At 36.8% G+C, this 18,765-nt stretch overlaps 1 protein-coding gene across 1 annotated transcript in view; it reads right to left on the bottom strand.

Moving 5' to 3' along the window:
- Positions 1-18,765, bottom strand: part of LOC124722925 (rab11 family-interacting protein 1) — a 99,954-nt gene that overhangs the window by 1,941 nt on the left and 79,248 nt on the right. The window contains exons 7-11 of the mRNA XM_047248087.1: positions 18,498-18,640; positions 15,111-15,336; positions 6,964-7,263; positions 949-1,106; positions 42-179 (exon numbers count right to left, since the gene is read on the bottom strand). Coding sequence (XP_047104043.1) covers positions 42-179; positions 949-1,106; positions 6,964-7,263; positions 15,111-15,336; positions 18,498-18,640 — 965 coding nt within the window. The remainder of the gene's footprint in view (positions 1-41; positions 180-948; positions 1,107-6,963; positions 7,264-15,110; positions 15,337-18,497; positions 18,641-18,765) is intronic.

Genomic DNA, 18,765 nt, shown 5'->3' with positions numbered 1-18,765 from the left:
TTATTTGCCTACCTAGAGTCTATTTCTGTTTTGACACTCACATACGGATTCTGGAGGATACGAGGAGTTGTTTCCATTACTCGCAGCAGTAAATTATCCAGATAGTCTTCAAGATCTTTCACTTTCTTGTTTTGGTCTTCAACAGTGAGCTGAAGGTTATATATTATTGAAATCAATTCCTGAAACAATGATTAACACATGAAAAACAGTATTCATGACAAACTGAAGTAGAACATCATTTCAAATATGAAACAAATTAATTAATTGTCTTATTAAGAAGCAGAGAAATATCATCTTATGGAAAATAACACAAGACACTAAAATTCAAGTTTTACGCACAGAATTTTAAGTTTTTACAACCAGACAAAGTTCTGGAAATACAATAAAAGAATCTGAAAAAATACGGCATAAGACAAACAACAGTAACATTATTTTGCACAAGCACAGCAAAAAAAGTCAAAAGTTTAGGTTGACGTAGACAGATACTGCATCTTGCACATTTTTTCTCCACATCTTCGTAAACAAATGGTTAACAGTTTGTGGACTTTTCTGAGTGAAGCAGTCAAGTATAAAGAAGCTACTCTACTCATCTGTGCAAAGGGCAAAGAGACAATGCAGTTCTGGCAGATTAAAACTGTGTGCCGGACTGAGACTCAAACTTGGGACCTTTGCCTTTTGCGGGCAAGTGCTTTACCATCTGAGCTACCCAAGCACAAGGTACTGGCAAAATTGAAGCCACGAGGAGGGGTCATGAGTCGCGCTTGGGTAGCTCAGATGGTAGAGCACTTGCCCACGAAAGGCAAAGTTCCCGAGTTCAAGTCTCGGTCCGGCACACAGTTTTAATCTGCCAGGAAGTTTCATATCAGCATACACTCTGCTGCAGAGTGAAAATCTCATTGTAGACCCCTACTGACAGCACAGTATAATGATACATTAAGAATTACTTACTTCTTTGGTATTATTTTCATATTTTTGGATAACAGAATCTGGTGTTTTATTCCCACAAGTACGGACTCTTTTATCATCATTTTCACCACCTATAATTATTCGCTCTTCTGCAGTAGGAGTTTTCACCTCTGGTATAGCTTCCTCATTCTTCGGATCACCTATGATACAAAGAAGTTAAATACGATAATTTATAATCAGTAATTATAATGAGATAAGTGGCAGTTTATACGAAGAGGGCTTACAAGCAGTACACATAAATAATTTAAAGGCACCACTATCAACATTTGTTTTATAACAACATGCTAACGAGCATTACAGAATCCACACAAATTACTGGTGTTGGAACTAACCACAGAAGTCAAACAAAGTAAGAGAAAGACTTGATGCAGAGAGCCACCTCACGACTGCAGCTCTGGCTCACTGCAGCACACTGTTTTTGTTTTTAAACTTTTATATTTCTAACAGTTCTGTTGATGCCTATGTGTCACATCCTCCATATTATTATATTTATTTACACTGGGAAAATGCAAGCACTGACTTCTGCCATTCTTTTGATCTAGCTTTACCTTCTTGCTTCACAGTGATTTCTCTGTTGTGACCACTATATCCCATTCTGCCTGGCTCCCTTTCTTACAACCCTTGTACGCTGCACCATCTACCTTATTATGGCTGGATTAACTGGCGCAAGTACTTCAGGAATTTTAATAAGTTGCTTGGGAGATCAATATTACTGGCCTGCATTTAACACAAAAGGTTACATCCCCCCCAAAAACGTTGCCTGACTCACAGTACTCTGAACTATGTTGGACAACTACAGCTTATCAAGGACAAGATGGGTCATCAATTGAAATTAAATTAGCATAAGCTAGAACATGACAGTTTTATGTAAAAAGTGTTCTCACAAGTAATACACAATGAGAAACTGTGAACATACACCCCTCACCACCTCCAGTCCCCTTTTCACATACAACTAAGGTTGTGGAGCAGCCTTCAAGTGTTACGCAAATATTTCTAACAACTGTATAGCTCTATTAATAAAGTAAGCTACAATGACTGTTTTATATATTTTTAATCTTCACGTTTTTCTTGAATATATATGAAGTTGGCCTCTATAGCAGAAGGAAATGGTCATTATCAGCTACAAAATTTAGCAGTTGTGAATGAAAAATCAGTTGTAACTCATTGACAGTTGCTGTTACTCTCAAAGAGGATATGTCTCCCCTTAGAAAAATATTGTGTCAACATTATGGTTTTTTCCAAAACATTTAAAGCAAAAGTACGACATAGCCAAATCATAGCCAAGGTTTTTGAATTCAGAATGTTTGATGGTAGTCTTCTAAACCAAATATTAATACACTGAGGGTAGTTACTGTCTTATTTTGTCAGCCACATGCAACTGGGCACCTTTCGTTCATAACTTGTCCAAAAATAAAAATCTACCCTCTCCCATTAAAAGCCTGCCAGAATCGCACACGAGTACACTTCAGTTGAAAACAGTTGTTCTTACTGTCTTCACTCCAACAGTTAGTTCGACCCAGATCTCCATGCAAGTCTATCCTGTGCAAGTACCTTCACTTTGCACAATTGTTGCAATCTACATCCATTTTAACCTGCTTCCTGTGGTCACACCTATATTCATACTTAAGAATGTGTCCTATCAACCCACCTCTTCTTTTAGTCAAGTTGCGTCACAATTTTTTTTTCTCCACAGTTCGATTCAGTACCTCTTCTTTAGTTATCCCATGTACTCTTCTAATTGTGAGATTTTTCTGTAGCTCCAGATTTAAAAAGCTTCCATTTCCTAATTGTCAGCATTCCTTTACACACCACATTTCAAAAGCTTCCATTCTTTTCCCATATGAACTGTTTATTGTTCTCATTTTGCTGATGTATAAGGTCACACTCCAGACAAATACAGTTTGTAACCTGTTTGTTTCTACCTTCATCAGATATTCTGCAACTCAAATAGCGAAACTTCTCTGCTACCACTGTAGACACTAGACGTTCTGTTCAGCTGATCTTCCAAGTTCTTTAGTATCCCTGACAAAATTACAGTATATTTGGCAAAACTTTAAATTATTATTCCTTCTCCCTGAACTTAAATCCACATTTTTCAAATTTCTCTTTGCTTTCCTTTACTACCTGCCCAACGTACAGATAGTAAAATGGGGGAAGGAGTGGGCTACAACACTGTCTCATTCCCCTCTCAACTACTTCCTTTAATGCCCTCTGACTCTTTATGCCACTGAATGGTTTCTGTCAACAGCCTTTTCCTCCTTGTATTTTATCCATACTATCTTCAGAATTTCATAATGTGTATTCCAGTAACCTTCATCAAAAGCTTTCTCAAAATCTAGAACTGCATTAAATGTAGTTTTGCCTTTTAAAACCTATCTTCTAAAATAAATTGCAATGCTCAGCATGTTCTTTTATTTTTTCAGAACCCAAAGTGATTTATCCAGAATCAGTTTCTTAAAGTCTTCCGATTCATCTGTAAATAATTTGTGTTGATATTTTGCTGTCATGTGATACTGAACTGATTGTCTGCTAGTATGCACATGTTGGGACTTGTTTTTGGAATTGAAATTACTGCATTCTTCTTTAAGCCTGAGGATATTTCTCCTCTCCCATCTCTCCCATATACACTGCATACCGGGTGGAATAGTTTCGTCATGCTCGATTCTCCCAAAATCTCAATAATTCTGAAGGAATGTCTTCTACTCCATATGTCTTGTTTTCAATTAGGCATTGCACTGCACCATCAAATTGTTCTCAGAGTATTATATCTCTCATTTTGTAACACTTATGCCTGTTATTTATTATGACAATTTTTAGCAACCTCCATGTTCCCCGTGGGTACTGTAACATCTATGTTATATATGTTCTTTGATTTTAAACATATGGAAATTCTGTAGCATTATGTAAACAGAATTAATTTGTAATTTTTAAAAACTATGTTCTTTCATAGTATAATGAAATATAAAAGCTGGAGTAAGTCTCTCCACAACAAAAAGGCTTAGGCCCAGTGTGAAAGGTGGTTTTGGCACGGAGTAGTGCAAGGTATTTTTGTGGAATATATAGTCTGTGGCCAGCATCCAATGAACTAACATCCTGAGTGCTTAGTGAGGCAGGGACTGCATTGAAAGTGGAAGAAATATGCCTGAGATGCAGATTATTATTTGTTGTTATATGATGGTATTTATTGATTTGCTCTGAAACAGGAAATTCTGACACCAAGAAGATATTTCAAAGAGCATTTTACATCAAGAGCCATGATTGTACAATATGGCTTTGCTCTGATGCCACAGAAAAGTGCCAATGCCACCACATTCAGTCAAAGTAGGCGTTAACATTGTATTTACATGCTTGGACCAGAAGTATGCCGAAGTTACCAATAAAAAGTTTTCCTGTTTTAAATATGTCATTAATATTTGTTTATCCTTAATCATTTACCTTCAGAGGGTCTATTTCCTGTTACTGAGATATTCCAGGTTTTTCTCAAAGTTGATGAACTATATAATCAATATTGTTAAAAGTTTTTGCTAACTTTGGGGAAGAATAACTTTGTTAATTGATTAATGAACCTTTTCTATGAAGTGTTCAACATTGTTATCAAAGTACCTCAGGGAAAGCACAGTAAAACAATAATTGTTAACAAATACTAAACTGAAGTCTGAAATTTCAATTACTATTCAAATCATTGCACGGAATTTAAATTTTGCAAAGTAAAATAGTTGAGTACAGAAAACAAATGTAGGCTGCAACATTTCAAAGTCCCAGACCTTTCTGATTTACTTTACAGGTTTGCAATAACGTTTTTGTTTGTGAATTTATGACTGTGTGTATTATTAGAAGAGTTCGCATAAAACACAATCAGTAAAAACAACAGCTTCTAGGTTCCCCTACATCAAATCTGTGACTTAATAAACCTACAGTAAAAATTTATATAAGGTTTAGTAATTATTCTGCAAATATTTGTGCACTTGATAAAATAACTGGCACTAACTGATTAAAACTGTAACAGATTAAGAGTCCATAAAAAACAAAGAGTGCTCATGTCAGTTAAAATAACAGCTTGGTAACTTTTTCAAAATTACTGTCTTTCAGCAGTAAAGTGTTAGAACAACCTTATATCTGAATTGTTCCACCTGTTGGTTGGCACATTGGGATGAGCAATACCAATCACATTGTAAAGTAGACAGTGTGCGTTAGTGTGAAACAATTTGTTGCCATCACACTTTAAACACTTATCCATTTCATTACATTTTAATCATTTATCTGTCTCACTTATGAATAGTTTGTATGCCAACACATACTATGATGTGCTGGTGTTATCAAACCGATTTCATATTCGTGTATAGCAGTTAGTTTACTTTGTTAGCAGTATATTTACTTGGAATTACTTTCTCTAATTAGGCTGATGGCCATATTCATTTGTATGATCACAGATTTACTTTCCAAATGTAATAATGTAGGTTCGATTCCCCCCAGAATAATTGTTGCCTCCTTTCAATACATAGCCTTTCAGGTGATGAAATGCTGTCCAGTTACTGTCCATTAACACACGTCAAATTTCAAATCCCGTCAAAAAAGTAACATTATAACTGACTTGCTCATAGAGTAATAACCTAAAGTGTTACAATTTCATTTTTATCCATGTCTTCCTCCCGTTCCGTAACACTGACGTCATGTTTCTTTCCCTTATATGGCCCTTCTATATGTTCTTTCCACCTCGCTGCTTTCCTTTCTTTGCTTAGGACTGGTTTGCCATCTGAGCTTTAGACATTCATACAGCTGCTTCTCTTTTCTCCTGAGGGTAAGCTATAGATGGCATCAATCTCTCCAGTCATGCATGCTTCTACAAACTTGCATTTGTTCTCTAGTCATTCATCTGTTGCCACTTTGAACTTTGTCAAGTTAATTGTTTAGATTTCCACACTCCCTTTTGAGTATTTCATCTGAAGCATTTTTATTATTTCTCCTCTTATCGATTACATCAATATTTTGTGTGTTATCCTTGGATTCTATTGTACACTGTCTTTCTGCCTAGTTGATCTTCTGCTGCCATCGTTGTTTTATCTTTAAAAGTAACCCACTTTCTTTCTATCATATTCCTTTCCTCTGTTTCAGTCAAGTGCTGCCCAATACTCCCTTTGACACTCTGAAGAACCCCTGGTTCTTTTAAATTATCCAAGTCTAACTTCCTATCTTTCCAAAATTTCTTCAGTTTCAGTCTGCAGTTCATTAGCAACAAATTATAGTTGGAGTCCACATCTTCTGCTGAAAGCATTTTGCAGTTTAAAATCTGGTTTTGGAACAACTATCTAACAATTATACACTGTGTATCTGAAACATTCTGGTGTGTCCCAAGTCTTCCCCACTTATATAACCTACTTTCATGATTCTTTGCAATGATTAAATTGTGCTCTGTGCAAAATTCCACCAGATGGCTTCCCCTCTCCTTCCTTCTTCCCACTATTTTTCCTTCATGTCTTTTCCCTAAACTACTGTCCAGGAATAATGTGTTATGGAGCATCCATTCAGCTAATTAGTACCAAATATTTGGTTAATAGGTACCTCAATATTATATAATGAATACTTTGTAACTAAAAGCATGCACTTGGAAATCAAATGCATGTTTCATATTTCTCTTTACCAACACCAACTGTTGTCTTTTCATTTCACCTGCTCTAAGTTAATTTTTCCATCAATGTACTGCTTGTCAAACAGCATAAACATCTACACCAGTCCAGCCAGTCATCAGTGCCATAACTTCTTGAATCACCAAACATCTTACCCTGTTATAATCAATGGGATCAGATAACTGTTACATATTTTTCCACACACTTCTATTCCCTTCATTGGCTTCTTACCCAGCTGTGTGAACACCACAAGGCAGCACTATATTCATAAGACAGATAAAGCAGCTACTACTAAACAGCACCATATAAACAAAGTTTAGTAGATACTGGAAAGAAATGTAAGAAACACACTTTATCTGTGCAGAAAACTCACCTTTACGAAAATGTTTATTAAAGCGTCTTGCAAGTTTTGAGATATCTTTTTCTTTTTCTTTTGTTTTTTCCTTTTCTTTATCATCATGTGTGATGGTTTCAGTAACATTTCTTGGAATATCTTCATTAACCTTTCGTAATGCTGCCACTGGAGTGTCTATTGTATTTGCGCGGACAATTGCTGGTGTGCTTGCATGAGTGATGTTATCAAATTCTTTATCTTCACACTGACTCATAGTAAATGACTTCGATGTATCCCAAGACCTTCTCTTTAGTGTATCTGAATTATTAATAACTGAATCTGTTCACAGAAAAAAGCACATCAGCTTCATTAATATAACAACAATATGTATAATTTCGAACATAAATTTCCAGTACACACAGATAATGATTGTAATTATTATGAATCTCACATCAACCGAGTACATTCTGAGCTTGAAACAACTTGTAACAATAAAACCTGAGGATATGACAGCTCTAACTATAGGATGGTAGACTGATGAACAACTTTAGTGATGAAGTGGAAGCAATGGATGTTAAATAACAAAACACTGTAGGTTGAAATCACTACTGAAATTGTCACATTATTTCTGAAATTATGGAATATTCCCCAAGAAAAAGAGTAAGTAAACTTTTATGTACCCTCCAGTCCATCTGATGATTCTGATGCTTTTATGGAAGTAAATGTAATCTTGATTAAGCCCAAAAACACTGGGCATTACACTAGTTACATTCCTTACAACCCAAAATTCTGTAAGATTCTCAGAAATTAGATTTCACTTGAGTATTACCAATGCTGGCCATCTATATCTGACTACAGGAGGACAATCAGATGCAGCACATGACTTAGTGATACAGTGTATTGATATGGTGACATGATTAAGCAACTACTGCATATTATTCCAGTTATTTGGATGGTCATCTGCCAGTAAAGTGTGTTGTTTGCCTTTCTAAGCATCAATTTTCCCAACTTCATTTTTGTGATTGCTATCCAGCAGATTCCACCACATAGAAAAGTGGGCAGGGACTGTCATCAACTTCTCCTTTTGCACAATTTGAGAGATTACGACAAGACAGTGGCAGGTTTACATATAACTTACAAGACTCTTCATTAGTGTTACAGTGTGTTATGTCCAACACTGAGTAGTCTTGTTTAATTTTATGACACTCAAAAACTTTGGCTCCAGGTGATGGCAGAGGGAGCTCCACAGCAATCACATACAGTAATTTTTCAAGAAGAAAGACGATGATAGGGTTCAGCAATAGGGACATTGACAGACATTGTGTTACCAGAGTCATGTAGTGAAAGACAGGAGGACCATATCTTTTACAGCCACTTGTATGTTACAACATGTGGGTAGCAGTATTCAGACCCACTTGTCGCCACATGATTTAGAATGGGTCTGATGAAAACAGATGAAAGTTTGTTTACTTTGGTCCACAATCCATTTAAGCTCTGCATAAAAATGAGATCACATTAACAATAATGTCTATCATCATCTTCACAATGTTTGTTCCTGTAAAACTATCACAACAAGCAGACTGCATGTTTTTGGATTTCCAACCAATTTGACAAAAGCATTTTTTTGTGACCTAACCATCACCTTAGGCTGCACCACATGGTGGCCTTTCATCTTACACGTTCTTGTTGATTGGCCTCCAACTAGACTTTGAGATACTGTCATTGTCCCACACCTTTTTATAGCAGAGTTCCAATTCTAATGTCCAGCAAGTCCTTTAATATACAGAATGATTAAAACTACATTTTTCCTATTTGAGCCAGGGTAGACAGAAAACTATTTACCGTGTGGGTTCACAACTTTAGAGGAATGGTGTTCAGACAGCCAGCGGTAGGATTCTCATTGTTGTTAGTGTTAGTGTCATGACTTGCTGTGATGCACTGGCACTGGTATAGCGACATAGGGTTGAAACACAAACATCAGTGTTCATTACAGTTGCAGGCAGTCAACACAGGTCTGGACAATGTGAGCAGGGCTTTACCTGTAAAGCTGTTTTATGAAAACACCAAGAATAGTGTAGCTGCTCTTTGTATTAATGCATTAAAGGAATATGGAGAAGTTCTCTTTCTGCACCGAGACTGAAGAACCTATTCGGAAGTTTGAATTAATTGGCAATTTGTGAATTCCTTCTGGGAAAGGCCCACAGCCAAAAATTGTTGAAAAAATTACTGTTGCCATGGCTGAGAATGATGGGCGCAATATGTGAGCTTCAAGCAGTGTACAAGCTGTGCCATGACAGCTGAACATTAAACGGTCCACCTTTCGAAAAGTGCAGTAAACTGGGAAATAGTACCTCTAGTGCCATTTCAGGCTCTTGTAGATACAAGTGGTTGTCACATTGGGCTATGTGTGTAATCTGGAACATAAACATAGTATGCAATTGCCTCTCATGTGGCACTTAAAATGTATTTCTTTCAGTGGTTTATTTGTTATTTCTCTTCCACATGTTCCTACAAATGTTTCCACGAAGTTTCATTGTCCTACATCATTTGTTTTTCATGGGGGCTCTCAGAAGTAGTGGAAGTTTAATTATAATTGTCCTCCAGATTCGTTTTTCTGTTATCATATCATTAAGCCTTGCTCACTGTTTTAAGGACTCTGATGAACTGTGTGGCAGGTGAGATCCTAAGCCTTACTTAAATTTTGAATGTGTGTATTTTCTATATGTACAACAGGCCACAGGTATATCCACTCTTCTCTTAAGCTAACAGAAGCAGCAAGGCACATCAGCTGTTAATGAGTATTGCCTGGGACATAATTAGGAAATGAGAAACAAGGCCAGTATTGTGGCAAGAACTCTTGAAAAATTTCCCATAGAAGGTTGGCAAGTAGCCTCCTGAAATAATTAATGGCAAACATCATATAGAGAGGGACTGAGGTCTCAGATTCACTAATTTATGGTATCCCCAACTTAATTTGTTGAGATCTTCCCAGCAATCTCATCTGAAAGGACATTTTTCCATGGGGGAAAAAAACTGCAGCAAGGAGTATAGTGAGCAGTGACAATTAACCTCTGTTGTACATATGGACACAATACATGAAAGGCACTGAGCACAAATAATACCACTATTTGCAGCACCTGAAGGGGAAGACTACATTGGTTGTCAGAATACTGTCGCAAAAATGTATCAGTGTTATGCCCCAGAATGATACTCTGGGCAGATGTGAAACATTTTTGGTTTCCCCTCACTGGAGCCAGTGCCAGAATTAAAGCCAAGGCAGTCTAGTACGTAATATCAAGATTGGAATGCCGACAAGGAAGAATGGGCAATATTGCATGCAGAATGGGTAAAACGGACGAACCAACAAATTAACTGCTGCACATCATCCGAGCTGGATGATCGAAGCACCGATGCAGCAGAGTGACCTCAGAGAGAAGAGAGTGTACTGTTATTCTACTGATCACACACAGTGAAGTAACAATGTGTAAGTTGTATGCGAAACTGACTTTCAGCACACACATGCTGCAGAAATAACTAAACTGAAAGTCCAAAGAGAAGAGTTCTGACACTGCGGTGCTTTGCAGAGCACCATCGGGTCCAGAAAACTAGGCCACAACTGGTCATTCTTGCCACACAATAACACCATTGGCATAAGCTGACCAGTATAAACACTGTTGACTTCCAAAGGCCAGTTCTCAGTTTGCATCTAACCAATTCAGAGGGGGACCTGTGACACGCCGTCTGTTGTCCAACAAGTTGATTTCAGTCTACAATACAACAGCCAGGCCCATCTGAAGTACTTAGCTGCCAAGGGCTGTTGCCATCTCATCTTTGCCTTTGCTGATGAGATGACTTGGGTGCTTCCTACCACCACATCTGCTTTATGTCTAGCTGATTGTACCTGGTGAGCTGCTGAACCATCATCAACCTGTGGGAAGCAATACCTGGCACCATCTGACCTGCATATATGAGCAAACACTGGCATCAACACAGGGAGCAAAAGGTCATTTACAACTTGTACAGTAACTCAACTGCAGTTTTAAAAATTGGAGGGCCTGTAGAGAAAGTGGTGGCTGAGAAGGGAATGAGACAGGGATGTAGCCTATCCCCAGTGTTATTCAAGCAAGCTGTGAAGGACAGCTAGGAGAAATTTGGAAAGGGAATTAAACTTTAGGGAGAAGAAACAAAAACTTTGGGGTTTGCTGGTGACACTGTAATTCTGTCAGAGACAACAGAGGGCTTAAAAGTGTGGATGAACAGAACATACAGTCTCTTGAAAGGAGGATATAGGATAAACATTATCAAAAGCCAAACAAGGGTAATGGGATGTAGTCAAATTAAACCAGATGATGCTGAAGGAATTAGATTAGGAAATAAGACACTAAAAGTAGTAGACTTGTTTTGATATTTGGGCAGTAAAACAACTTATGATGACCGAAGTATAGAGGACACAAATGTAGAATAACAATGACAAGAAAATAGTTTCAGAAGAAGAGAAATTTTTTAACATCAAATATAAATTGAAGTGTTAGTAAGTCTTTTCTGAAAGCATTTGTCTATAGTTGGCCTTGTACAAAAAGTGAAACATGGCCAATAAGCAGTTCAGACAAGAAGAGAATAAAAACTTCTGAAATGTGCTACCGAAGAATTCTGAAGATTAGATGGACAGATCAATTAACTACAGAGGATGTACTGCATAGAATTGAGGAGAAAAGAAATCAGTGTCATAACACATTTTGAGACAGCTGTTTTAGTATAGGAGGGAAGTGTTGGGGATAAAATTTGCAGTGCGAGACCAAGGGACGAGTACAATAAGGAGTTCGTATTCAGAGTTGAAGAGGCTTGCACAGGAGAGAGTAGCACGGTGAGTTGCATCAAACCTGCCTTTGAATTGAAGAAGAAGAAGACCACCACCACCATCACAACCAGAACAACAACAACAACAACAACAACAACAACATCTTTCCATTTCATAATCAACTACCAAATAACACCAAAAGGCAACACCAAGGGAAGACCTAGTGGTAACATATTTATCTGCTGACATCACATTTCTTGACACAATACCACAATTAATTGTACTACAATATGCATTCTGGAGAGATCTTTAATGCTGTGTATGTTAGCTTTGATTCATGCTTAACATTTTTTGTGTTTTCAATTCTAAACTTGAGAGATTTAATGATTTGTGTGTATACAATCTGCAGCATTTATGAGTTTGTGCAACAAAACAGTGATGTTCCCATTTGTTGGTAGATATTCCCTTGTATGTATGTTTACACAATGGGACAAACTCACTCCTGAGAGCGAGAGAGAGAGAGAGAGAGAGAGAGAGAGAGAGAGAGAGAGAGAGAGAGAGAGAGGGGGGGGGTGATGGGGGGGGGGGAGATTTTTTCACATAAATGTGAAAACTCTTAAACATTCTTTAAATAAAACAAAAATGTCAGCCTACAATTTCGGAGCTATCTAGCGGTAAAGGGCTGCAAATGAAGAATAAAGATGCAGAATGTTAATAATGTTAGTTTTATTTAAAAACCTTTAAGAGTTCTCACACAAAAAATCAGAAGCAGTACTTTTCAGCATTCTCTTGTAATATTACACAACATATTTCTATTAAATTAATAAGCAAGTCCCAGCGGCTTTAAGAAAATACAGAAGTGCACAAAAATTTTGGAGAAAGGAGGATACGAACAATCTCTCCTTTACATTTCTGCACTTATGTATCTTATGTTACATGATCCCTAGAAAGCATTAATCACAGTTATGTTGTTAACTGACACTTAATTAGAACATATCATACCAAAAACAATGCATTTTTGATACACCTTCAATGTGGCATTACTTTGAAATAGCATACTTCCCAACACACATGTTGCAATTCAAAAACAATGAAATACCAACATTCTTTCACCACCAATATGATGTTTCCCATCATTTTCTAACAACAAATCATGCAAATAATGATGCATTTTTGAGAGATCCTTAATGCACTGGTGTTTTAAACTAGCATTATATTCAAAGGATATGCATTATAATATAAACTCCACAATATACAGACTTAAAATAATTAGGACGAAACGCAATATGTCACCATCTACGTTCTGCTTGTGACACAGGATGGCTAGGCTGTAAGGACTGAGCCAACAGGAGGCCCATAAGAGCCATACTCTAAAAGCCACACTCCCAAACCTCTGCTGCATAGAGCTAAGTGGAATTTCAAGGAACAGCCTTAAGACTAATTACTGCCTGTTCGCAAACATCATTTGACATCAGATGCCAAAAATGTTGACTGTCATTCTGTAAATTCATGGCACAAATATTTGATATCAGGGTTGCCACAAGTTTCCCCAAGTGAAATTCTCCAATATTTTTCTAATTTCCAAACAAGTTTCAGCATTTTTCCCTGACAAATTTTGAGATCTCAAGGGTAAGGAAAGACATAAGTTGACAAAAAAAATATGACTTCTGTACTTCTCCCTCATGTGAGTAAAAAATCTTAAGTACTAACATCAACATCTTTTGTAGTGAACTGCTTTTAGATGGATAAAGCAAGCCATATGGTATGTATATTTCAATAAGACCACTGTTGTTATTTTATTTCAATACAACGAAATACATCCGGTGACAAAAATACGCATTTCCTTGGAGTTGCAAGAGAGATTTAAAATAGCTTCACTGATTTCAGAAATAACCTCAGAAAAAGTAGGGCTCTTGAAAGAAGTGCATAAGGCAGGGAAGAGTTATGTACAGCAACACTATAGGTTACCACCAATAAAATGTTAGTTCTACTATGTTCATTATTGTCGGCTATTATCCACTGCGTTATGTCTATTATTTTACAGGTACTGTGTGATTTTTCTTTAAAGAAATATATGAATACATAGTGTACAAACCACCAGCGGCGGTCACAATTTCCTTCTTCTTATCGTTCATACTTTCTAATATATAAACTACTTTCAAAGAGCCAAAATGTGCTACAATTAATAAAATGTCTATAAAATGCCACACTGTACAATACACTTGCGGTGAGACAATCACAATTCCTCAAATCCATCACCCATGGCCTCTGGCATGCTGAGGAGCACCTTGGTCTTGGTCCATGGAGAAACCACACAAATCCACAACATTATGCCAAACACAGACAGACCTGACCTGCATGCATATCTGTGAGACTACATCTGACAGGCATGGCCTGCGCATTAGAGGGAAATGATGGGCTTCAGACTGGCAGCCGATCCGTTACAGACACCCACAGAAATGGCCTGCAGTTTTGGTCCATCACAGGAATCCATTTGTGTGGCCAGCTATTCATTTGTCACATGTGATGAAGTGAGATTCCAGTGATCAATCCATGCAACAGATAACTTGCGCAAATACTCTGAGAATCAATACTAATAGGATGGGTAGCAGCTCACCATAATAATGATTTCTGAGCTGCAGACGGGCATGTAGGAAAGACAATCACACTCTCATAACTAAATTTTCGGCCACAGCCTTTGTCAGAAAATGAGAATATACACACATTCCCACAATCACTCAGACGCAACGCATGCACACATGACTGCCATCACCAGCCACTGCATCAACAATCTCTGAGAATCAGATTCAAACAAACCACTCCTCGTGCTTCCCTGCCTCTCGTTGGTAGTTACTAGGCTAGTGGCAAAAAGCGGTGGCAGCACTGATTTCAAGCTGAGAGATGTGGTAGGAAGGGTAGAAGCAGTAAGAATGAGGGAATAGGGAAGTGGCAAATGTTCTCAGCTGCACCCAGCCAGTGACGATTCATGACATCCCAGTAAACAAACCATTTCATCTACTGAGACAAAAAGAGATTTATTTATTTATTTATCTTTTCAAATGTCCCTGATCTTCACTTATTTCCAGAACTTGTGGCAACCTTGGATATGCATTCTGAAATTTAACTTCTGTAATCCATTAATGAGAAATGTATCTTCATTTAGGGGTGGCTCTACCTCAGAGCATTGAACTATGAGCCATGCCTGCTGTAACACCAGAATATCAGTATTTTATGGGCTCTACTTCTCTAAACATCACAAATGTTACTAATAATAAGACATAAGAAACTGCTTATTCAGGTAGTTGCTTGACATAATTAAAAAGTCTCTACTTAGATTAAGAAGTAAACCGAACTACAAGTATAAGTACTACAGCTATTTTAGAATTACCTTTCCCCTGCTTTCCATATAATTTCTGTTCCCATTCATCAACAGTCTTATCCTGTGAAACACTTCTTGGTGGCTTAGGTGGAACAGAAGCTGTACCAGTCATGTTTGTTCTTCGCAAAAATTCTCCTCCTGCCAAATTTTCAAGGGATCCAGCAGGTGGAGTTGCTGCCGTTTGCTGACTTGTACTCAGAGAACTCAGGGAACTTTTGTGAGACAGGTCATCAAACTAGAAAGAAAATGTTAAGATACTGTAGACTAGAAAACCAGTAACATTTTACTCAAAAACAAATACAGGGTAGGTGTGTGAGGAGAAAGAAGGGACGTGAGAAAAGGTAAGCATGAGGTGGTTTGTGGTGGTGGTTTTGTTTTTAAGATGTTAATTAAGCAAAAGAAGAGTGAATCACAGGCACATGGTAAGATTAATATTAATCTTTTAATTTGAATGGTAAATCATGGACACAACAGAACAATCTGCAGTACAGAGGGAGCCTTGAGTGACAGATATGCTCATTAATGACATGGTGAACAGTACAGAGCGGGTCTGTCTTCTAGTGTAAACCAATTTGTGTGCCAATCTACTGTTCAATACTTCCTGTACGTAGCAACTGACATTACTTAAGAATTTGAGCAAATATATGAAATGGGGCACATGATTCTGCAAGTTTATACCTATACTAGGAAGTAACCAGATAGAGTGCAAAGAAACATTCTAATGCAGCAATCAGCTTCATATGTTAAGATCTTCTCACTCAGAGAAATGTATGAATTTTTCAAATACAATATTTGCTAATGAGACTGACGGCAACGTACTTTTGTGTATGAACAATGACCATAAGAGAAATTAGGGGTAATATGGAGGCATACAAACAGTCTATTTGCGAGTGGAACAGTAAAGGGAATGACAAATAGTAGTGCAAGATACTCTTCACCATGCACCATATAGTGGCTTGCAGACTATTTATGCAATTGTAGATGAGAGCTCAAACCCAAACATGACTTTTTGAAATTTTTAACATGATCAATAAGAAAAGTTCTGAGAGGCCATCTTTAAAAACAACTACCAAAAGTTTAACCTTGTAAAGAAAAATGACAGCTGACTGACCAATCATGTAAGAACACCATTTATTTAACAGTCTGTTTACCCACTCTTTGACTTATGAAAATACTTATTTCAGCTGTGGCAGATACCCCACTACTGAGAATCTAATCTCAGTATTTCTCATCAGAATATATATTCCACAATACATTCAAAAACAATATAGACAACTGCTTACCACACAAAGGAAGTGTCAAAATAAGTTGATAACTGCACAAAGAAAAACTCAATTCTGTCAGTGTATTGTTCAACACCACCACCAAACAGTCGGTTGTTGTCATTATCCACTTATTTCTTGACATGTTTCCAGGATTTTCCATTACCACAGCATAATCATTGTATTTACATAAACTTTGTACATCATGGAAGTAAATTTACTAAGTATCGTCATGCACATGATTAAATACCAGATCAAAATGTAACAGAGATTAGAATAGAAGTAGCCCATCAGAGTCTATTACTAAGGGGCAAATTTAGTATGATAAGCTGCCACACTCTTACATGTCTCATCCCATCGGCCCAAAGTTTAACTGTGATGGTGGTGGTAATAAATATTTATATTTGATTACTTATGAACCCCATTGTCACCCATGCATGTTAAAACAACTTTATGATATTTTATTTTTGGCACAGGTTGCTACCGCACATTGAATTATTTACTCATAGTGATTAGAAAGTTACACAATGAAATAGTTCAGGCATTTTGCCATTATCAAGCATACTTGTGCAGATAGTATAGTGTGCATAATATTGTTTCTTATGTCTGTGTTATGTATTATGAATATGTATGGTAAATAATGCTTATGTATTAGCTGGTACAACATGGTCGATATTGCATCTTGGAGTGTATCAGTTGTCTTTCTTTTATGTTATGATCACATTATTTCTATATACTTTTATTTGACGATTTCAGTAATTTTTTAGTTTTATTTATTTATTTTTTGACGGTTCCAGGGATGCTGTATTTTTACAAAGAAAATCATGTTTTGGGGTAAGTCGGTGAGAATGTTTAATTTCACTGACTGTATTTTTTTGGTTTTACATGCATAATGTCCTATTGTTTGTCAGGACAATTTACCCTTTTTTTCTTTTATACTGTCAATAAAATGTTTCAGGTATTTTTATGTTTAAAATCTGTTGGGTATTTTTCTGTATAATGTAAGTAAAATGTGGATTGCTTTCTGTCACAGTTTTGTATATATTCATTAAATATCATTCTGAAATTCCTACCTGTTTGTTTGATATAAAATTATTTGCAATTGTCACAAGAAAGTTTGTAGATGCTTGGATTTGAAAAAGTGGAGATATATTTTTTGGTGACTGTATTTTGGCCTTCAAGTTGTTATTTGTACAAAGTGCTAATTTTATTTTTGTTTTCTTGACCATGTTGTTCATCTTATTCAGTATTGGGCCTATGTATGGTGCTGCAACATAGGTAGGTTTATTTGTGGTTTTTCTTCTCATTTTAATGTTATTTCTTTGTCTATGCTATGTTTTTGGTTTTGTATGCTGTTAATATAATTTTAGTACTATTTTGGAGTTTTTTGTTGTGCTAGATACTGTAGAGTTTTTATTTCATATTGTATCACATTATTAGCAAGATGTAACTTTAAAATTCTGTTCATCACTGATTTGAAACATGTGTAGATCTTCGACTTGGGCAATAAGAATTTTTATTTATGATGATGTCTTTGGTAGTTGGTTTTTTTATATATTTCAAACTGGTGGTGGCTGTTTTTGTTGCTTACTTCCATTGTAAACATAAGGCATAGCTTGAGCCAGAGCTGTCAAACACTTTATGATAACAAGTGAAACACTCAAGTTAAAGCCAGATATTTTCAAACTGAATGTATTTAAGGGGCCAAAGACGTTTATTGTTAGCCAAAATAGAATATATGTACGGCTTCGGCAGCCAGAGGCAATGGTCGTGCGTGTGTGTGTGTGTGTGTGTGTGTGTGTGTGTGTGTGTGTGTTGAGATGCTCTACAATGTGGTGCATTTTTCATTGTCGTATCTACTGTGGTTTTTCTCTCCTGGGTCTTTGAAATCAGGGAGGTTTGGATGTGACACCCTGTATGTCCCTTTCTTATATTGCCATTATTCCATCCCAGATTTTCCATTGTTTGATATCTATTACTCAGTTGCCTCTAGTCCCAATACAAGACTGAAGAAACAAACAGCTATGAAACATGTGGAGATTATGAACACTATATGAATTGAAAACATTTCAGTACGTGATTCCTATTTCCATTAGTCAATTAATTGAAATTTGATACATAATATAATATTTACAGTGAATTCATCCTCATCTTCACTGATTACACCAGGGTCAGCTTCTCCAGCGATCTGGCCAATTCTTCGGTGGCTGGGACCAAGATTTCCATCAAATGACTCTTCCTTCAACTTGCTATTTGAGCCTTTCCCCACTTTCTTTCCTGAAAAATAAAGTGTCCATCTGAAAATCGAACTCTCCATTACTTGTGTTCTTCAATATCTACTAAACATTTAGCTTCTAAATTATTTACACCCATTCACATACTCTGCTGCAAAAAATGAATCA

The sequence above is a fragment of the Schistocerca piceifrons genome, chromosome X (genome assembly GCF_021461385.2).
Source record: "Schistocerca piceifrons isolate TAMUIC-IGC-003096 chromosome X, iqSchPice1.1, whole genome shotgun sequence".
NCBI lineage: Eukaryota > Metazoa > Arthropoda > Insecta > Orthoptera > Acrididae > Schistocerca > Schistocerca piceifrons.
The sequence above is the reverse complement of the archived record's forward strand: the minus strand, read 5'-3'. Positions and strand labels throughout refer to the sequence as shown.